We start from the raw sequence: 18,150 nt of genomic DNA, 5'->3' as shown, positions 1-18,150 counted from the left end.
ACCTTTTTGCACAATTCTTGACTAATCATCCTTCCTCCACAACCGAACATTATTACTCGGTATGCAATCACAGTGGTACACCATCCAACTCAGATCCAACACATTATTTACTAGGCGAGTTATATCCGATCCATTTGCTGCTAGGAAATTAAAAGCATTCTGGTTTAGGTTAAATGCAACCTTTACCAAAGTCGACTTAGTTGTGTAATAAATCAATTTAAATTGAATTTTTGGGTGCGAGAGAGGTTAACAACCCACCATTCAAAAGGTCAAAAGCCCATTTTCTTTGCGGGTATGTGCTAATTAGAGTATTGCGATCTCACCGTTTATAGTATAAAAGAGTAGTGTCTACAGGTAAATCAAACTTGGGATGCACCTTTTACGCACCCACCTCTCCGAAAAGTAACTTTATATGCTCCTTGAGGAAGATTCAAACTGAACTTAGAAGATTATACTTTCTGACCGTCGAAGCAAAGTGAAATGGATTGGCTTGGAATTTACCTTACTTCTCACGAGGGAGGCCTGACCCGAATCATGAATCGGCACATCATAAAATAAAATAGATTACAACCCAAAACACAAACTCTCCAAAATTTTATGTTGCCCTTTTATTTAAAAGCGTTTCTGTCCCTGCTTTTTATTTCAATCAACTTGGACATATATTTACAAGGACGAGTAAAACTTCGACTTCACCCGATAAAATGGGGACGACCATTTATATAATTATATTCCTCATAAAGTCTCGCTCGGTGCTATGAAGGGTAGTATAGTCATTTCGGTTCAACCTCCATTCAAACCAACCCGGCCACCGTACTTCTCCCCAAGTCACACGCCACGGACTCACACTGACCGTCATCCTGCTCTCTCTTCCCAATGGGCATTGAGTTATAGTTTTCTGTTGGTGCAGCGCAGTGACATCAAAGGCAGAGAGTCATAGACGAGAAGGGGACCTCCAAGTCTTGGAACTTGGAAGCAGTTCATCCTAGAAATCAAAGCACAACCGTAGGAGAGGCTCAAACCACACAAGGACCTACCACCGTTCACCAATCACCACCATCTTAGGCAAAAACCACTGGAAGCAGTGGTTTTTCCTGACATTTCGGGTTTTCTGATGGTGGTCTCCACTGCCATCGTTGCTTCTAGTTTCACGTCCATGTGGAAAAAATGGAGAGTTTTCTACCCCTTTGATTCAAGGGATTGAAGTTGGAGAAGAGGAAGAAAGAAGGAAGTACAGGGTATTTGAGTTGCAGAGGAGTTCGTTGTCTCTCAGAGACATGAGCAAGAGGAAAGAGGGGTGTGGGAACGTGGTTGGGAACTATGAGTTGGGAAAAGTTCTTGGAGAAGGGTCATTTGGGAAGGTGTTCTTGGGGAGGAATGTGGAGACAGGGGAAAAGAGGGCTATCAAGGCTCTTTCCAAAGACAAAATCTTTCGGAACAAAATGGTTGACCAGGTGAGACGAACAGGAAGAAAACTTGTTGCCCTTTCTCTCCTTCTGAGTATGACTTTTGGTTAAATTAATGGGTTTTTTGGTGTTCACGAGTTGGTTTTCTTGAGCACCCTCTTTTTGTTTTTGTTCTCGTTCAGTGGCTAGTTTTAGTCACTGGACTATCATGACATGTAGTTTTCTTGTGCTGGCGATATCGTAATTTATGCGGCCTTGTAAGAGCTACAGAATTTTCCCTTTTACATTTCTTTTGGTTATCTGTATTGGTGAAATTCGTGTTTTCTGTTTTTTGCTGCTTAGATTAAGAGGGAGATCTCTACCATGAAATTGGTTAAACATCCAAATGTTGTTCAACTTTATGAAGTATGTATTCTCTTCCTCTCTCTCTCTCTCTCTCTCTCTCTCTCTCTCTGTGTGTGTCTCTCTCTCACACACACACATATACAAGTGTTTTCTTATGCAAAACTTATTCTGGTGGTAGGTAATGGCCAGTAAGAACAAGGTTTACTTCGTGTTAGAGTATGTCAAAGGAGGAGAATTGTTCGCCAAAATAGTAAGTACGCTGCTTCCCTATCAAAAGCCTTCCAGCAATAAAAGAAAAAGTCACATAATTTCACTCAAAACTTCAAAGTTGTTCCAATCCCAAACCTACAGGCCATAAAAAATTTCAAAATCGTTCTAGCGTCTATGACCCAACTACCTTCTTAATCAAACCAAAGTGCCTTTTATGCCTCCAATTAATCTAAACCATAGAAAGAAGCATCGATTTTTTTTTGCCCAGCTCCCGCTTTTATCGTGGTACTTTGACCATGCCCATACAAACTGAGAGGAAAAACCAAAGTTTCCTAAAGAAAGAAAAGATAGACGTAGTCTCGCAATTTTGCCACAAACAGTAGTTTTTTCTCAACTATTCGAATATGTATTAAGTGTTCATGCGTGTTTGTATGGTTCTTAAATTACTGACCTAGTGACCTTTGAGTTTGAACCAAGATACGGAAGAAAGCTGATCGGGCTCCTCGTCATGATGGGTGATATTGCAGGCAAGGCATGGAAAACTAAAGGAGGAGGAGGCCAGGAAGTACTTTCAGCAGCTAATAAATGCCGTTGATTATTGCCACAGCAGGGGTGTTTACCATAGGGACTTAAAGGTAACTGTCTCTGAACAACAACGATAAGCAATCGGCTACTTGGGACTTTAATTTTTTTTATTCATGAAAATGGTTAAAGCAATTTTATTGTCTTGAATGGCTTCTGTACAGCTAGAGAACCTTCTGTTGGATGAAGATGGCAATATTAAAGTATCTGATTTTGGTCTAAGTACCTTTTCGCAGCAGGTTAAGGTGCGTTTCGTGCTACCTTATCCGTCCCTGATGGGAACACGGAAAAGGTTTTATATTATGCACGTCCTTATGAGAACTTTGCACCTTATTCCTAAGAGGCCGTGTTAGAATGGCCATGATAGTTTGTGGTATATATGTGTACACACACACACACACACACCCCACTATATATATATATATATATATATATATATATATATATATATATATATCCTGTTTCTTTTGTGTAACTTCTGTTTAGCTAGAGATTGATTATGATATTTCTGACTGCAGGAGGATGGCCTACTCCATACTGCCTGCGGGACACCAAATTATGTCGCACCAGAGGTTCTGTTACTATCCTTTGAGTGGATCATAGACTAAGCAGGGCTTGATATCTGTCACTTGTTTTCTTATGAATTCCCATTATCACATTGGATTACAGGTTATTGTGGACAAAGGGTACGATGGAGCTAAGGCTGATCTGTGGTCTTGTGGGGTTGTGTTATATGTTCTCATGGCCGGCTATCTGCCATTTGATGAGCCCAATATGATAAATCTGTATAAAAAGGTCAAATTATAAACCCTTTTCATTTCTATGCTCATTTAGTTCGATTAGTGGTATATGGTGTCATTTTTCTGTTGTTTAGTTTATTATGTATATTCGATTCTGCAGCTACTGAAGTTAGAGAGAGGTAGAAGTTCTCACCTCTTATGTAGTGACTACGAATCTGTGAAATATATCTGAAACAGTCAAACCATATTTTCGATGATTTATGATTTCCAAGTGCATGACAAAATCTTTAAAAACCTTGTATAATAGTTCTTTGCTTTTTTTTTTTAATCACAGTTTTATGCTCAATATTCATTTAAATTTCCTTGTTCCTCGCAGATACACAAAGCTGATTTCAAGTGTCCAGATTGGTTCTCTGCTGCAGCTAGAAAATTTATTCTCAGAATTCTCGAGCCAAACCCCAAAATTGTAAGTACCTGGAAGAATCCATTTTTCTATTATCATGGGATCACCTAATTCTTAAAAGATTCTCCTCACTAGAACACATGCAGTGCATTCTTCCACATTATGAGCTCGAAGATGATTCCCCTGACTTTAGGTTGCTAATTCTTAAATCATGCTCTCCGGGTTGGCACAAAGTTGAGATGCTTCCTATGACCTGAAGTTTTTGTTCTTAGTCTGTGCCATTTCCAGTTTAGCTAATAATTTCCATCTTAACCAACAAAGCATGATGATATCAATATCTTGAATCGCTGTGGTAATTACCTGCCCATTAAGACTTTCGGTGATATATTTTCTTATTCTGTCTCTCTCTCTCTCTCTTCCTCTCTCTCTCCCTCTCTCTAGAGGATCACAATTCCTCAAATATTTGAAAGTACTTGGTTCAAGAAGGGTTACAAGCCTGCAAAATTCAAAGAGGAGAAATGTAATGACACAGATGATCATGATCAACTCTTTATTGAATCAAATGTGAGTGCTATATCTTCTCTGCCTTTACTTTCATGGTCCACGCTATCATCGTCATCCATCAATGATCATTATAATCTTCATATGTTGATTAGGAGGTTACTGTAACTGAAAAAGGGGAGCATAAAGTTTCAAAACCTGCTGTTCTGAATGCATTTGATATCATTTCATTATCTGAAGGGCTCAACCTATCAGGCCTTTTTGAGAAAAAACTGGTAAGCCTGTCTTCTGCCGTTTCATTTCCTCTGCAAATTGGATCTCATTCTAGGTTTATGTGCGGGAAGATGCTTTTTGACATAACATAAAATTGCTGGTTTGCTTATTCAGAACTGATCAATCTTTTAATCGTCCATGTACCTCTGATTAGCAATTTGTTCTTTACAAGTGTCCTATGTTCTCTGATAGCAATTTGGCAATCAGAAGACAGAAAGGTCCTTTTTCTTCATAATAGCTCAGAAAATAATTTTATACCCTTGGTACTACGCTTCTTCACGATATCACTGCTTGTTAGAATATGCAGCTGGTTTACTTGTGGTACTATATTATCTCTCATCATCTTCTGGTGACGATTCAAATGAAGGGGGCGAGGCGTGAGAAAAGGTTTACTTCAAAATGTTCTGCAGCAGAAATCATGTCAAAAATGGAAGAAAATGCAAAACCACTCGGATTCAATGTTAAGAAGTGCGACTACAAGGTATTTCTATGTTTCTCAAGTCATCGTGGTTGTGAGATATCCACTCCTTTGGTCAACATGCAAACGTTGGCCATTTTTAGTTCACCCTTTCCATAACAACCTCAAGCTTTCTTGCACATTATTTAGTATAATTAAGTGTCATCTCTTCTGTACATGAGATGGCCTTGGCTTAGAAAACATCTTAATTTTATGGAAATTCCCCTTATGTGGTATTTGTAGTTGTCACTTCAACTTCATATTATGCATTTATGCAGATGAAACTAGAAGCACAAACTATGGGGCGCAAAGGTCCTCTGACCATATCTACAGAGGTGATTTGTTATTTCTGCCTGACATTCCAAAATTTGATACTTTTCTAGAAAGACCTTTCGCATTTCAGTTTTTTAGGCATTTGCAAGAAAGCAATTTTAAAAAATGTGAAACGGCACATGATTGTCTGCATATAGCACGTGCAAATGCAAACAAAAATATTGTTCAGCTGATGGATGCAGCAAGCTTCCAAAAGCATCTTTAACTACGTGGCATGCAGCTACGGTGTCATGTAGATTACTGGAACATTTTCAGAATAATCAACAGTTAAGCACTGCCTTTCCATCTTGCCATTCATGTGGACAATTGATTTCATGAAGATAATCCATGGATGCATGAAAGCGTTGGTTAATCTAAATTACGAAGTTATTTAGAACTTCATACTGTTCTTGCTTTACGGACTGAGGACAAGAAGAACGTAGACAACTAGAAGACATGGCTTTCACTTATCTAGTCCGTATTTTCTCTGAGATAGAAAAAAAAAAATCTAACATGCTTCTGTTCTGGGTGTAGGTTTTCGAAGTCTCTCCATTCTTTTCAGTGGTTGAAATGAGAAAAGCTGGAGGAGATACGATTGAGTATGATCACGTATGTTACCGCCGATCAACATGCAGTCAAATTTCTCATTTCATTTTGACCACAAAAAAAGAAAAAAAACTTCTTTGGCATAAGCTTTTGACATTTGGTGGTCACCCAATCTTTATGACTAATAATTGCATTATTATTGTATACCATGTAGTAATTCGTATGCCATTCTCATGTATTGCTATATTCCTTTTCCAGTTCTACCAGAACTACTCAACAGCTTTGAAAGATATCGTCTGGACAGCAGAAGAGAAGCCTGTTGATTCTAGTCGATAACGGGGACCCTGCCTGATTTTCTTATTCTTCGTGTAATTTTGTAAATAAAATTTGAATCAAACAACTTGATGTAGGATGGTCGATTCTCGCAGTGTCAATATGTTCAAGTTTTCCTTGTAAAATCCTGCTAGATTTCTCAAATTTTAAACATTTGTGGTTGCTAATTACCAAACATTGTGGGGACTTGGAAGTGGGAAGTAAGACATTTTAAAATTAATAGAAAGTGAGAAAGCGGTAATCAAATTGGACGCGGATTAAGAAACAGACATGTAATATAACAGTTGGTGGTCTGGGTACAAAACCAATATCTAATTGAAGGTTATTAGGGTGACGAAGAAATTGAAAGAAAAAATATTCTCCGTGCAGAAGGAAACATGCGTTCTGCATGGGTAAAGCCAGTTGAATTTCAGGAAAAGCACTTTCCCTATAAAATTATTGCTTTCAACCGTAAGTTTGCATTTGATAGCCTCAAATCTAGATTCGGGACTGCATTGAAAGGTGCCTTTTGAAAAATTAACCTTACTTAACATCGTTGTAATGTGAAAAACCATAGATTTAAGATCAAATAAAGGAAGTCCAGCCTTAAATCCATGAATCAGATTTTCAGAGTGGATTTCATATTACCAATCACGCTTATTAAAAAAGCGTTGCTTCCTTGCTCATTGCAATGAATAGCTCTGGCTTTTTTCCCCTCGGAGAGCGATGCCACAAATGATGAACAGTTGAGGGAATGAATGAAGGCCTGCCATTCAAGAGATGATGACATAACATTAACGGCCGCCGTTGCGTGTGACGAAATCTCGACGCTCGCTAATATCAAATTATCTCATGGCAGTTCTCCGCTTGCGTTGTATGATTGCTGTAAAAAGATAAGATTCCAACGCATATGACTATAATATGTGTGGGGAATCTCCTGTGGATATTCCGATTTTAACGACAGATGTGTATCCACGCTCCTGTAACAATAAGTGGTATTCTGACGACCATGCCATAAAAGCCGCTCATGTGAACATAGCTGTAAAGTTGTTTATAACTGAACAGTAATTATTTTGTGGAGGAGCTAACTGATGCCTGACAACTTCATCTGGATGGTGCAGTGGCCCTTCCTTGGGATGCATCAGCAGGTACAGGATGCGACACAAGTGATGCAGCTTTCTTGTATCCTCGGTCAGCTTTATGAGAGCAGGTGAATATAATATTAGAGATTTGGCGCCTACAGGTGGTCATGTATTCCCGAGAGGTTTTACTCATGTTGCTAGGTGAAATAGCTTAAATTCTCTACGTTAAAAGGCACCTAGAACTCGATATTCAGGAATTAAGGCAGTCACTTTTTCATAAAACAATGAGAAGACATTCTCGATGGACTCCTAAGGAAGGAAGGTGGAGGTGTACACGAGGATTTTATGCTGTATGGCATAAAAACAGAAAAAAACAGATGACACCATTCGTAGAACTTGAACTTGGGTCGTATTTGTCACGAAGCATCGTGTTCAAGTCACAATTGGACATGTTCCCTGCTTCAAGAATTGCTCAATCAATGAAAAGAGTTGAGATGAAACCCGATTGTAGTTCGATCTCACAAAATCATGAACCCCATCCGATTTGCAGAATCATACAAGCTAGAAATTAAACGCACATTGCGTATGAACCCAATTAAGCATATAACGCAGACAAGTTCTAAATTTACTTGCTAAAGAAAAATGTAAGATAACGAGCAGCATTTTAACATAGAATCCATTTATACGCCTAAAGATCTTAATGCAAGCTTAGCTTGTCAATTTCTTTTGGCAGTTTATCCAATTGATGAACTTAAAGAACATTAGATGATCTAACATAATTTTTTGCATTTAAAGCCACCAAATGATCACCTTATGGAACTGAAATGAGTTAGGACGTGGTATGAGCTTACACAGGTTTCGGCCATGTGCTGGTCGCCCATGTGATGCTTGGTTCATTTTGCCACGCCACATGCAGGTCCGCTCGTTACACCTATAAGCAAGTCTTTGAAGCGAAATTGAGAGTACAACCAAGTCGGCTTTCATTAAGTGCAGTTAGAATGAGGCGCCTATAGACTCTTTAAGAATTCCATTCTGACACGGCATTTCTTTTCCGGAAACCGGCTGCTGGGGGGTTAGGCCCCTCCTTTTTATTCCAAACAAAAAGAGAGGATATTTCTTTTCACTGTTTTGATCTAAAAAAGGTTTCGTAGCTTTCGCTTAGAGAGTAGACAACCCCTTTGCTTTACCTAAGGGTCTCTTTGATTTATACCCACATCCCAACATCACAGTTCACACAAAATGGGCACATTTTCTGTGAAAGCGGTGTTTGCATGCGGAAACATGAACTTACTGGGATCGAGAGTTAGCACCCTCTCTCACCACACGAATGACGAATCCCTCGTTTCTAGAGGAATGTGGTTTGTGAATGCACCAACTATTCCGATGCAAGGCTGGGCATAGGCTAGGCCAAGACCCAACAAGTCTGGGCACATTTTGTGCTAATGGAAACACCACTTACTGGGATTGAGAGCTAGCGCCCGCTCCCATGAATCGAGATCCGTCATTTCCAGAGGAATGTCAATTGCACCAACTATTCCAGTGTAAGGCTAGGCATCATATCAATTGGCACACCCGCACCTGACAAGCTTGAAAATCAAAAGGTCCCAATTACCCCAAGGCTGTCGTTCGAACCGGCCCCGTCTATGCTTTAAGAGCACATGAATGAACCACTTGGAAATGGAAATGACAGGAAAAATTAAGATTTCATAATGCAAATTAAACGCTATTCTTTTTTATAGCTTCAAATGAATGAAAAATCCTTTTTTCATTTGTATGACAAGTTTCTCTTTCTCTTTATCTCTCTCATGTTCCTATTTAATTTTGTTGAGACAAAAAAAAAGTTTTTCATATATGTAATTCTTCATATAGGCACTTTTCATCTTATTACTAAAAGTACAAAAGCGAAAGAAACAAACAGCCAACGATTTATTTCAGTCATGCACGACAAACAGCAGAAATGATAGTGCCACTAATATTTTATTTTATAGTGGAAAATGGAGGAAAAATGTTTTACCAGATGAAGAATCAGACTAGCTCCATAAGATCCGAAACCTTCTCAGTATAATAGTCAGGATGAATGTTGTTGGATGGATCAGTTAAGCCCGCTAAAGTCGTCACACCTGCCACTCAAATGCTTTAACATTAGCTTCAAATATTAAAATTCAAATCCTTTCGCTGCGTTGTGGATAAAGAAACCCAACAAATTAGAACCTCATTGATATCCATGTCCATAGAGTAAGAATTAAGTACTTCCGTACCACAAAAGAAAAAGGAAAGCAAAATGGAGATAGAATAGCAACCACATACAGAATCTTTCTTAGGTTGAAAGCATCAAGTTTGGGTTGTTAATGGTCAGACCCGCAGATGATCTAGATAAGTCCAGATCCCAACTTGACTTCCTCTAACCATGGAATGTAATTTCCATTGTAAAAAGGCGACTCTTCAGTTTAACTTTTTCAACGTACAGTTACGAGTTTATTACCTACGAAATGGGAATGAACTTTGAAAAAAAAAAAAAAGTTGCTAGCCCTAAGAAGCCTTTGGCCGTGAAAGTATAGGTAGACCAGCGTTTCACATGATTTTAACCATAAGAAACGATTCATAGAGCTACTTAGCTGGAAAATTTTCGAATATGCAGACATTGGGTGGTGACAGCAACAACAAGTTAGTATGGCAAACCTCCTTTGGAGTGGACCGCCTTGCTGTCCAATGCAATATTATTTGAATGTTATTTTATCACTCTTTTGGTGGTTCAAGATTGTCTTTCGTTAAAAATGTTTCTGAATGCTTAAAGTCAGAAAAATATTTTGTTAAGCTAGAGAACACGCGTCTCCATGTCTTGTTTTAAAAAGTTCAGAGACTAGAATACTCATGCAACGAATCATTCCATCTCCGTATACGTGTAAAGAAGCCTCCAAGGTTAGAACACGCGACTTAGTGGCAGCATGAAACCGCGTGGTTGTGAGTGCTTGTAAAACAAATGCAAATTAATACATGGTTAAGCTTTGGGCTTCTAACACTTCTCCTTTGTTGTTGGGCAGGTCTGTCAGACCACGGGAGGTAGGCGTACATATTGGCAGCTCTAGGTTTAAAACTCACAACCAGACCAGATGGGATGAAGCGGTGTCGAAAACGCAGTCTCCTCACCTGAGAGAACAAGCAACGTCTTGCAGCCTCCATTTAGACCAAACAAAATATCAGTATCCAATCTGTCACCAACCATGCACATCTTGGAGGCATCAGTCTGAAACCTATACATCGTGGCAATGAATCAGACAGAGGAAGCTTAGAAAAAGAAACAAATCTCACAATGTTTTCATTACTAAGCAGATACTTTGGATGCTCGTAGACTACCCAAAGAATATTTCTGTCAGAACTGTTGATACCTCTCCAATAGCAACTTCATCATAAGCTGTGATGGTTTCCCAACAACAATAGGCTCCTTTTGAGTCGAGCCACGTATGGCACCAACCATTGACCCAGCACCTGATTTCATATATTAATAGCACAGCCAGTCAAATTGCATTAGTATATCTGGTTATTGCTAGAGTTTTATACGGAGAGATATGTACGTAGGGCCATGCACAGAAAAAACCTGGCCATTCCTGTGAATCTGTCATATGTCCAGAAGCATCTTGGTTAGTTGCAATAAATAGACATCCTGGATTTCCACGGATACAAAGAGTAGCGTAGCTGCAACAGTAGAAAAGCATAATCATGTATTACATTCCAAGATACCATTAGCTGGAGTTGATTGTGGGCACAAAGGGCACATTGATGTTGATCTTGAGCAATAGAAACATAAAGACCACAATTTATTAGATTCAGAGACGTAATAACAATCATAGAGCATATTCTTCATGTAGAAAAGAGTTTCAGCTGTACCTAGAATTTTGAGAAGCATCTGCACGTCTATTTTGGATAGAAGTTTAGCATCGCCTATATAATAAGTAGCTTAAATACTGCATGGATATGGCATTTTGAGGTCGAAGCAGAACAACTAATAAGTTCAAGAGATTCTTTCAAGCACATATGCCATTTGTTCCCAAATTCTCTAGGAAATGACATTAAATAGTGGGCTTAATGTCTCACAAGGGGCTTATGGTTTACGATGAACATTTTAGCAAATGTTAAAAAGACAATTGAGGAAAAAGAGAAGAAATCTTACTGTATTTTGTAGTAATTAATGTACTGGTCAAGCCCAACAACAACTGCTCCAACCTGGGGAAAAAAATTGTGAGTATTAAACAACTTGATTCTTTGAGAAAATGATGGTGCTCAAATCATCTAGGGTGTATTATATAATTCTTAGAAACTTATGAAAAGAAAGGACAAGAAAGAAAAGGTAAAAGGAGGATCTTATGATTACACTCTTATCATGTTCAATGAACAAGTCTGGTTTGAAATCTATCCTTTTCTTGCCATCCTCCTGAAGATAAGTCACAATTCGTCATGAGAACCACCTAAACAAAATGTTCATGACAGTTAATCTGTGCATCATGCAGCATGTGCTTTCACCTCGTTAATGTTTCAAAATGCATCATTGCGTTTTCTTTACGCGTTGTTATAAAATAGTGAAAATCATGATCAGGAAACATAGTAGGAGTTAAATATACAAAACAAATTATGAGTGAAGCTAGAGTTAACATGGATCACTTTTGTTATTGATAAAGTCCTACACTGCACTCTAAGTGATAGCCAAAAATTATTCTACATATGATTTAGGATGACCAAAGTGTAAGATGTAAGTCAACTTACAGCTACTTATAAAAAATGTTAAAAATGAGAAGACATGCTTAAGACTGGATATGGCAAGTACACAAGGTCAGTCTTTTAATCAACTTGTCTTCTGAAGGCTGCTAATAATTGAATCTAGACATATGGAGATGTATAAAACTTGTGTAGTAGAGACCTGTCGTCCAGAAGCACAAAGTGAAAAGACTAAATATGAATGTCAAATATACTTGAACTTGTTAACACAAAACCATCTCATTTTATGATGCAATTCCTGTCAAACGGTATGTAGCAAGAGGTAGCTTTTTCTTTCCCACGTGTATATAGTTAACATGGTTCCTCAGTATCCAGACTTAATAGGCATTTATGAGATCATATGTGTAAATGTTTTATAACCTCACTAGCATTGAGATAGTTCAAACTTCAAAGCAAGTTGGAATAGCACCAACAAAGAAAATTGATCAGAAAATTATTGCTTAATTTCTCTCAGGAGCATAAGTCATTCTTGAACTTTTGCGCCTCAAAATGATGGAAGCATACCGGGCCACCGAGACATGTTAATCCAATGAGTTCCAGTTCTTCACATATGCCTTCCTCACCAATAATGTAGACCTACAGAGAAACAAATACATAATTTTCTTAATTATCTCCATTGTCGCATAAATAATATATAAATAGTCTATGATATAGCTCACAAAATGTGAAAGTTTACCATGTATATGCATTTACAAAAAAAAAAAAAAAGGCAATACCTTGTGTTTTTCTCCTCCATCATATGGAGATAACCAGAACCAAGTTATATAATGATCCCATTCATGGACTAATGAAAACATGCAAAAGTATTTGGATGTCATATGTGCAAAAGCTTGAAATATCAATGTCTGATGCTTGTGAAACTGACACGGGTACTAAAGATCAACTCAGAGAGCAAGGCATGTTTAAAACATAATGTGTCTATAAAACTGGAAATCAAAGTTTATTGTTTGATACTGTAACACATGGGTGTGAGTGCAGTTGCAGCATACTGGTGCAGATTATTTTCCAAAAATTTGGGTGGAGGGACACAACTATCAAGTTTGAAGACAGGAACAAAATTGAAGTTGTTGGAGTTATTTTGTTACGAGTCAGCCATGTAGACAAATTTGTACTCTTGAGTTTCAAAGCTTCAAAACCTCGTCTAAATAAACAACGTTACCAGTTCCACAATTCTTCAAGGATGGCACATGCTTCAGGTAAGAATTGGCACAACAAGGGAATCAGCCAAGCTCTGATACCATGTAACCCAGCCACTGGTAAGCAACTTTAAACTCTTGAAAAATAGCCAAAACAGAAGAGGTTCAAAGCCCAAAAAAATAGTTCAAACGAATCTGCTAGACAGAAAAGCTCTTAATGGGAACTACGGCACAAGTTAAGAATAAATACAATAATATTAAATAGGAAAAAAGTGGCTGAGAACAACCATACATTACAAGGGGGAAACTCCATTATATAGAGAGGAGAGAACAAGCTAGCGCAATCAAGTCAAAAGATATTATTGAACAGAAACAGGAAAACAAAAACATAGAAAGCAAAAATAAAAATTACAAAAACAGAAAAGAAAAGAAATATAAATTTACATTATTCAGATGTATAAACATATATATCCCTAGTTACCAACAGTTATTTCTGTTGATTTTTTTTTTAACAGCAGTCAATCGTTTTTCCTACCCATGAAAACTCCGATAATCTTTTGTCAGTTGACTGGCATTTATAATATTTCCCTCAGTCATTTGCGAACTTGAAGCCTAAGCCTTCTAGCAGGCTGAAATGCTTGGATATTCAAACCTCGATTTACAATTCTTCCTTTGCACCTCCCAAAAGGCCACCAATCAACCCATCTTTTGAACAGCCAGCCACTATGTGACTCAGTTTGTCAAAGTTTGCTTGAAATTCTACCACAGTTTGCTTCTGATGTAGTTTTCTTAACTCCATGTTGTAGGCTGTGAACAGAGTTGAACTGAATATGTGGATCAGAACCTGAGTAAATTGCTTCCAAGTAGAACGTGTGTTCTGCCCCTTGAACCATCACTAACATTTGCACTGTTAGCTCTCATCATTCCTACACAGACAGTAATGTTCTGCATAAAATATCCAAGCAAGAGTGCTCTAGTTTAAGTTGGTGTTTCATCAAGATGGACTTGGTTTCTGTCCAGTTCTTGGAGGAATTGGGTTTGCACTTGCTGTCAAACAACATCAAGGGTCGAGGAGTTTCCAACTTCATGCCATTGTTGCAGTTAATTCACCCCAGTTAATGAACCTTCTCAATTTTGGTTGATCACGATCTTCAGATAACCTATATAAGTTTGGAGAAACTTGAGCATGTTGTACTTGACTAATTGCTAGGTGTTGACCTCATTTTTCTCGAAAGATCAGAATCGCTTTTCCACTGCTGCCATGTGATCATCAACTGATTTGGTGTCTACTGCTAGTGCCTCTTCTTGCTGTTGGATCCATGTACTCCTTTTTGGATGCTCATTTGGCAGCGTACCTAGCTCTTGTTCCAAATTGTTACGTCTAATCTTGATTAGGGTAACTGAGTTACTTGAACTTCATTAGGGAAAGAAGAAATGAGGGAAAATCAAGAAGGGAAATAACAGAAAGAAATAATAAGGATCAGAAGAATAAGAAGAAAGGTAGTTTCTCGTTCATAATGCTTCATTCCTTGACTTACAAATTTATACTGTAGCCTTATTGCTTCCAGAGTTGAGAGGATTGGAGGATCATTTCCGAGGTTAATAGTCTTTCTTTATAGACTTTGACTTTAGTTGACATCTGACCAACACATATATCCAACTAAGGATGCATCAGTTGACTACGAATGGCGTGTCCAGAATCAAGCTCGCATTGTCCGCCAGTTCATACTCATATTCAACAATGACACCCATATTTGTTGTCCATAAAACATAGGTCTTACCCCTTCACAAAGGGGACATATACAGAGTCAGTTCTTATAATCGAAAAATACTGTATTTGGTTACAACATGACAAACAGTATGAAGGAGATTCAGATGTTAGTAGAACAACATAACCAAACTCCCAAGTTTCTGTATGTGTCACTTGTCACATCAGATAGGACACCAAACACCAGCGAATCAGATCCCCTGATCACAGCAGCATCTGTAGGAACAGGATACATCAAACAGAAGGAGTTCAAGATTCTAGTTTCATAGCCTAATCTTACTTTTTCACTTGAAAAAAAGACTTGGTTAGAGCACCTTATGTTCCATTTATAGTGAATCTGCAATATATCTTCCATGTTGGATAACCAAATTCATTTATTATTGTTACCCATCTCCAATCCTCAAAATCCTTCTCTTCACTAGAGAGGGTGCATCAAGGAAACTTCTTATATGATGCTTCCCCAGGCATGTCAGTGTTTACTCATAACTTCTAAGAGTAGAAATGTAGGATGTTTTTACTGATTTAACCATACAAATAACTGTTAAATTCAATGATAAATTTTATGTGCAGTAGCTTGATGAAGGAACCGGATATCAGAACCGAGGTTATCTAATCTTTATTCTACAAAACAAGAATTAGTGTGAGTTGTACCTATCCAGAAAGGGATCCTAACAGGAAGATAGAACGTGCACCTTTCTCTCCTTGGGGAAATTTATGGACTCCAAGAAAACAGATGCTGCAAAGGATGAAGAGAAAATCTCCTCCTGAGTGAAGCAAAACGCAACAGCAATTTGATGTAGTTAGAGTGATAAAATTTGGATTAAAAAATTGCCAGAAAAAAGCAAATACGTTACCTCATTCACTGTCAAACCAACCCTCTCGAACTTTTTTGCATATTGTCGCCTTGATTTTCTGGAGTTGTTTGTCACAAAAACCAGCTTCTTCCCCTGTCAAAATGGATTGAAGATGGAGAAAACAAACTTCAAAGTTCAAACCAATATCACCGTGTTATTGTGGTGTCCAGTGTCAGCCAGGTCAATAACAAATAGCGGTCATTAGTTTCCTCCAGACCATCTCAAACCAGATTAGGAGAGAATGCCTATGCTCATGCTTTTAGGAGCTGATTAATAAGTTGAGGTCACGTGCTTCAATGGTTAAAATAAACGTATAACCTTGCATTCATGGGAAGGCAGCAGAAAATGTTGCTTCTGAAAACCTCAGTGTCAAAAATTTGTGTCAGATTGGCATCTTACTAAATGCGATTCCAAAACCATGCTTGATACATTTATTCCCGTGTATCGAGATGCATATTCTTCTTAACTCATTCATGTTTTTTTTTTTTTTTTTGTTGGAGAGACACACTATTTCACCAATGGAGTCACAGGTATCTCGCAATAGAAGTACTGACAAAGATATGTGCAAAGCATGCAAAAATAAACGCGACTAGAAACCCTAAGATTTTGAAACTCTGCGCAGGCATGTTCATGATTTGATTACATTTGTTCAGAGGCTGCAGGTGCTGGTAAATGTCACAATATGAAGTGTGAACAGCACACAAACAAAAAGAAAAAAAAGCACAGGTGTATGCTCCCGGATTTAATAGTTTCTATTAGTCATACTGTACTGCCTGTCAACCAACTCCTGCATAGTTCCATTTCATTAATTTGTTAAAATTGCATGAGCAAGGCGGCGTGTACAATTAATCCTTTCAAGCTTAGTAGATATCTCTGGATATTGTCCGCATATTGTCAAAGAGATCCGTATTTGAAGCGTTCTATATGCAGCCATTACCATTGATCTAAGCATCTCCATGGTTTGTGCAACTCCTTCTATAAGCATGTCGCCTTTCCAAATAACACCTACGAAAAATCCAGTTATATCAATTAAACTGTATTGGGAAACTTCTTAGGGTCAATGTCAAACAGAAGACAGAGCAAAACTCAAATTGTTTTTCTTGAAAATTTAGACAAAAAAAAATCATCGAATAAAATCCTGTTTCCCACGAAAGAAAGCTCGGCAGTAGCAAAATCAGCACGAGAGATATCTTAAGCACAAAAAATACGACAATTATGCATTGTTCAAACTAATATTAAAAAATAAATGCTTCTTGCAAATTCAGGAGAAGAAAATCATGATACTGATGACGACGATATCAGCGCAACTACTCTTTCCGTTTTAGTAATTTCATGCAGAAAGGATTCAAATCCAGACATAAAAAAGGTTAATTATTCAACATTCATCTAATGCGTCAATTACGCTATTTATTGAATCGAAACGGACAATGACAAAAAAGTTGAATAAAAATGACCATGGAATCGGTATCGTCATTGCGTTCGTCCCTTTCTGAAAGGAAATTCAATCGCAAGGAAGTCGTTATTACGTTGAAGCATTCTCAAATAAAAAACAGAATCCAACTGCAGGGTTTCTCCAACAAGCAAACAAGGATAGAATCATATAAATGCTTTCAAAACCGATGACTCTCACCGTCACAGTCGAAGATGAAAACATCAGTTGACTCGAGAAGAATTCTGGCGTCCTCACTGGAAAGACGTCGCGGTAGATCATCGATTCTTACATCCCCCATCGAGGAAGAATGTCGGTCAAAGAGCAGAACAAAGGAGGAGACAGAGGGAAAGGAGAACGACGACAAGAGGCCGGAGAAAAAAAAAATGGAGGGAAAACCTTGCCCACGGTTTCCCGGGGAATGATGCGATTCGGGGAATAAAAATGAAAAAGAGTCGGCCTTTTCCCGTTCCCGTCTGGGTAAAACTAAGTACATGCTTTAAATCATGATTTTTGTCGGTTGCTCGAACTCTCACCGCTGTCGCCCCTTCGGGATTTTGTTTTTGGTCGAAATGGGGGCAACAATACATGAAAACAGAAGTATTATTCATTAAAATTAGAGAAGCGTAACCAAATTTGACTGAATTAGATATTGTATAATTGGATTCAAGTTCTGAACCAAACCTTAATCTTTGAAACCAAAGTTAAATCTGAGTAGCATTAAACGTAAGTGGGTCTGATTTTTATCAAAACTCAAAACTTGGCTTTCTTATGGAATTGCTTAAAGAATCTAAATATAACTAACAAAACAAATTAAAATTCATTTAGCAAATTCAGATAAATATTTTTGTAATTGAATTTAATATATCGGATCCATTTAAATCCCTAGTTAAAACATTATGTGGAACTAGGGAGAGCAATATAATGTGAAGCGGAAACCAAGTTGAGGGCAAGAGTAGCTAGTCAGGCAAGGACGCACAAGATGAGGAACTCCTCCTGCTCGATTCCAGGGTTTGACTAAGGGTTC

At 38.0% G+C, this 18,150-nt stretch overlaps 2 protein-coding genes across 9 annotated transcripts; one reads left to right on the top strand and one right to left on the bottom strand.

Moving 5' to 3' along the window:
• The first annotated feature begins 838 nt into the window (after positions 1–838).
• Positions 839–6,280, top strand: LOC116251355 (CBL-interacting serine/threonine-protein kinase 9-like). 2 transcript variants are annotated; one of them, XM_050076491.1, is made up of 14 exons: positions 839–1,451; positions 1,746–1,808; positions 1,927–1,998; positions 2,486–2,593; positions 2,705–2,785; positions 3,059–3,112; positions 3,210–3,335; positions 3,657–3,746; positions 4,125–4,247; positions 4,340–4,459; positions 4,825–4,938; positions 5,193–5,249; positions 5,761–5,835; positions 6,031–6,280. In XM_050076491.1, exons 1-14 carry the CDS (start codon positions 1,275–1,277, stop codon positions 6,106–6,108), a joined length of 1,338 nt encoding a protein of 445 aa, XP_049932448.1. In that variant the 5' UTR covers positions 839–1,274; the 3' UTR covers positions 6,109–6,280. The 2 variants fall into 2 exon arrangements, with proteins under 2 accessions (XP_049932448.1, XP_049932449.1); XM_050076492.1 differs by lacking the exon at positions 5,761–5,835.
• A 449-nt stretch (positions 6,281–6,729) lies between these two features.
• LOC116250473 (phosphoglycolate phosphatase 2-like) lies at positions 6,730–17,659 on the bottom strand. Of its 7 annotated transcripts, XR_007572931.1 has the most exons (13): positions 17,325–17,659; positions 16,632–16,699; positions 15,695–15,787; positions 15,533–15,604; positions 12,441–12,512; positions 11,536–11,595; positions 11,335–11,387; positions 10,762–10,859; positions 10,553–10,652; positions 10,314–10,417; positions 9,181–9,286; positions 8,626–8,752; positions 7,296–8,097 (listed from the first exon to the last, which is right to left on the bottom strand). XR_007572931.1 is itself a non-coding variant. In XM_031624105.2 (12 exons), the coding sequence occupies exons 1-11, from the start codon at positions 17,617–17,619 to the stop codon at positions 9,192–9,194; spliced, it is 1,110 nt and encodes a 369-aa protein (XP_031479965.1). In that variant the 5' UTR covers positions 17,620–17,659; the 3' UTR covers positions 6,730–6,850; positions 9,181–9,191. The 7 variants fall into 7 exon arrangements, 6 of the variants coding, with proteins under 6 accessions (XP_031479965.1, XP_031479963.1, XP_049933000.1 ...); XM_031624105.2 differs by lacking the exons at positions 7,296–8,097; positions 8,626–8,752 and adding an exon at positions 6,730–6,850; XM_031624103.2 differs by lacking the exons at positions 7,296–8,097; positions 8,626–8,752 and adding an exon at positions 7,072–7,280.
• Positions 17,660–18,150: the final 491 nt, after the last annotated feature.

The sequence above is a fragment of the Nymphaea colorata genome, chromosome 3, assembly GCF_008831285.2.
Source record: "Nymphaea colorata isolate Beijing-Zhang1983 chromosome 3, ASM883128v2, whole genome shotgun sequence".
NCBI lineage: Eukaryota > Viridiplantae > Streptophyta > Magnoliopsida > Nymphaeales > Nymphaeaceae > Nymphaea > Nymphaea colorata.
The sequence above is the reverse complement of the archived record's forward strand: the minus strand, read 5'-3'. Positions and strand labels throughout refer to the sequence as shown.

Coding starts and splice junctions, on each gene's coding strand:
- LOC116251355 (XM_050076491.1), top strand. CDS start 1,275: ATGAGCAAGAGGAAAGAGGGGTGTGGGAACGTGGTTGGGAACTATGAG. Junction 1,452..1,745: donor GGAACAAAATGGTTGACCAG/GTGAGACGAACA, acceptor TTTGCTGCTTAG/ATTAAGAGGGAGATCTCTAC. Junction 4,460..4,824: donor GCCTTTTTGAGAAAAAACTG/GTAAGCCTGTCT, acceptor ATTCAAATGAAG/GGGGCGAGGCGTGAGAAAAG.
- LOC116250473 (XM_031624105.2), bottom strand. CDS start 17,619: ATGTACTTAGTTTTACCCAGACGGGAACGGGAAAAGGCCGACTCTTTT. Junction 15,788..16,631: donor TGGAGATGCTTAGATCAATG/GTAATGGCTGCA, acceptor CCATTTTGACAG/GGGAAGAAGCTGGTTTTTGT. Junction 12,513..15,532: donor ATTTCCCCAAGGAGAGAAAG/GTGCACGTTCTA, acceptor GTTTCTCTGTAG/GTCTACATTATTGGTGAGGA.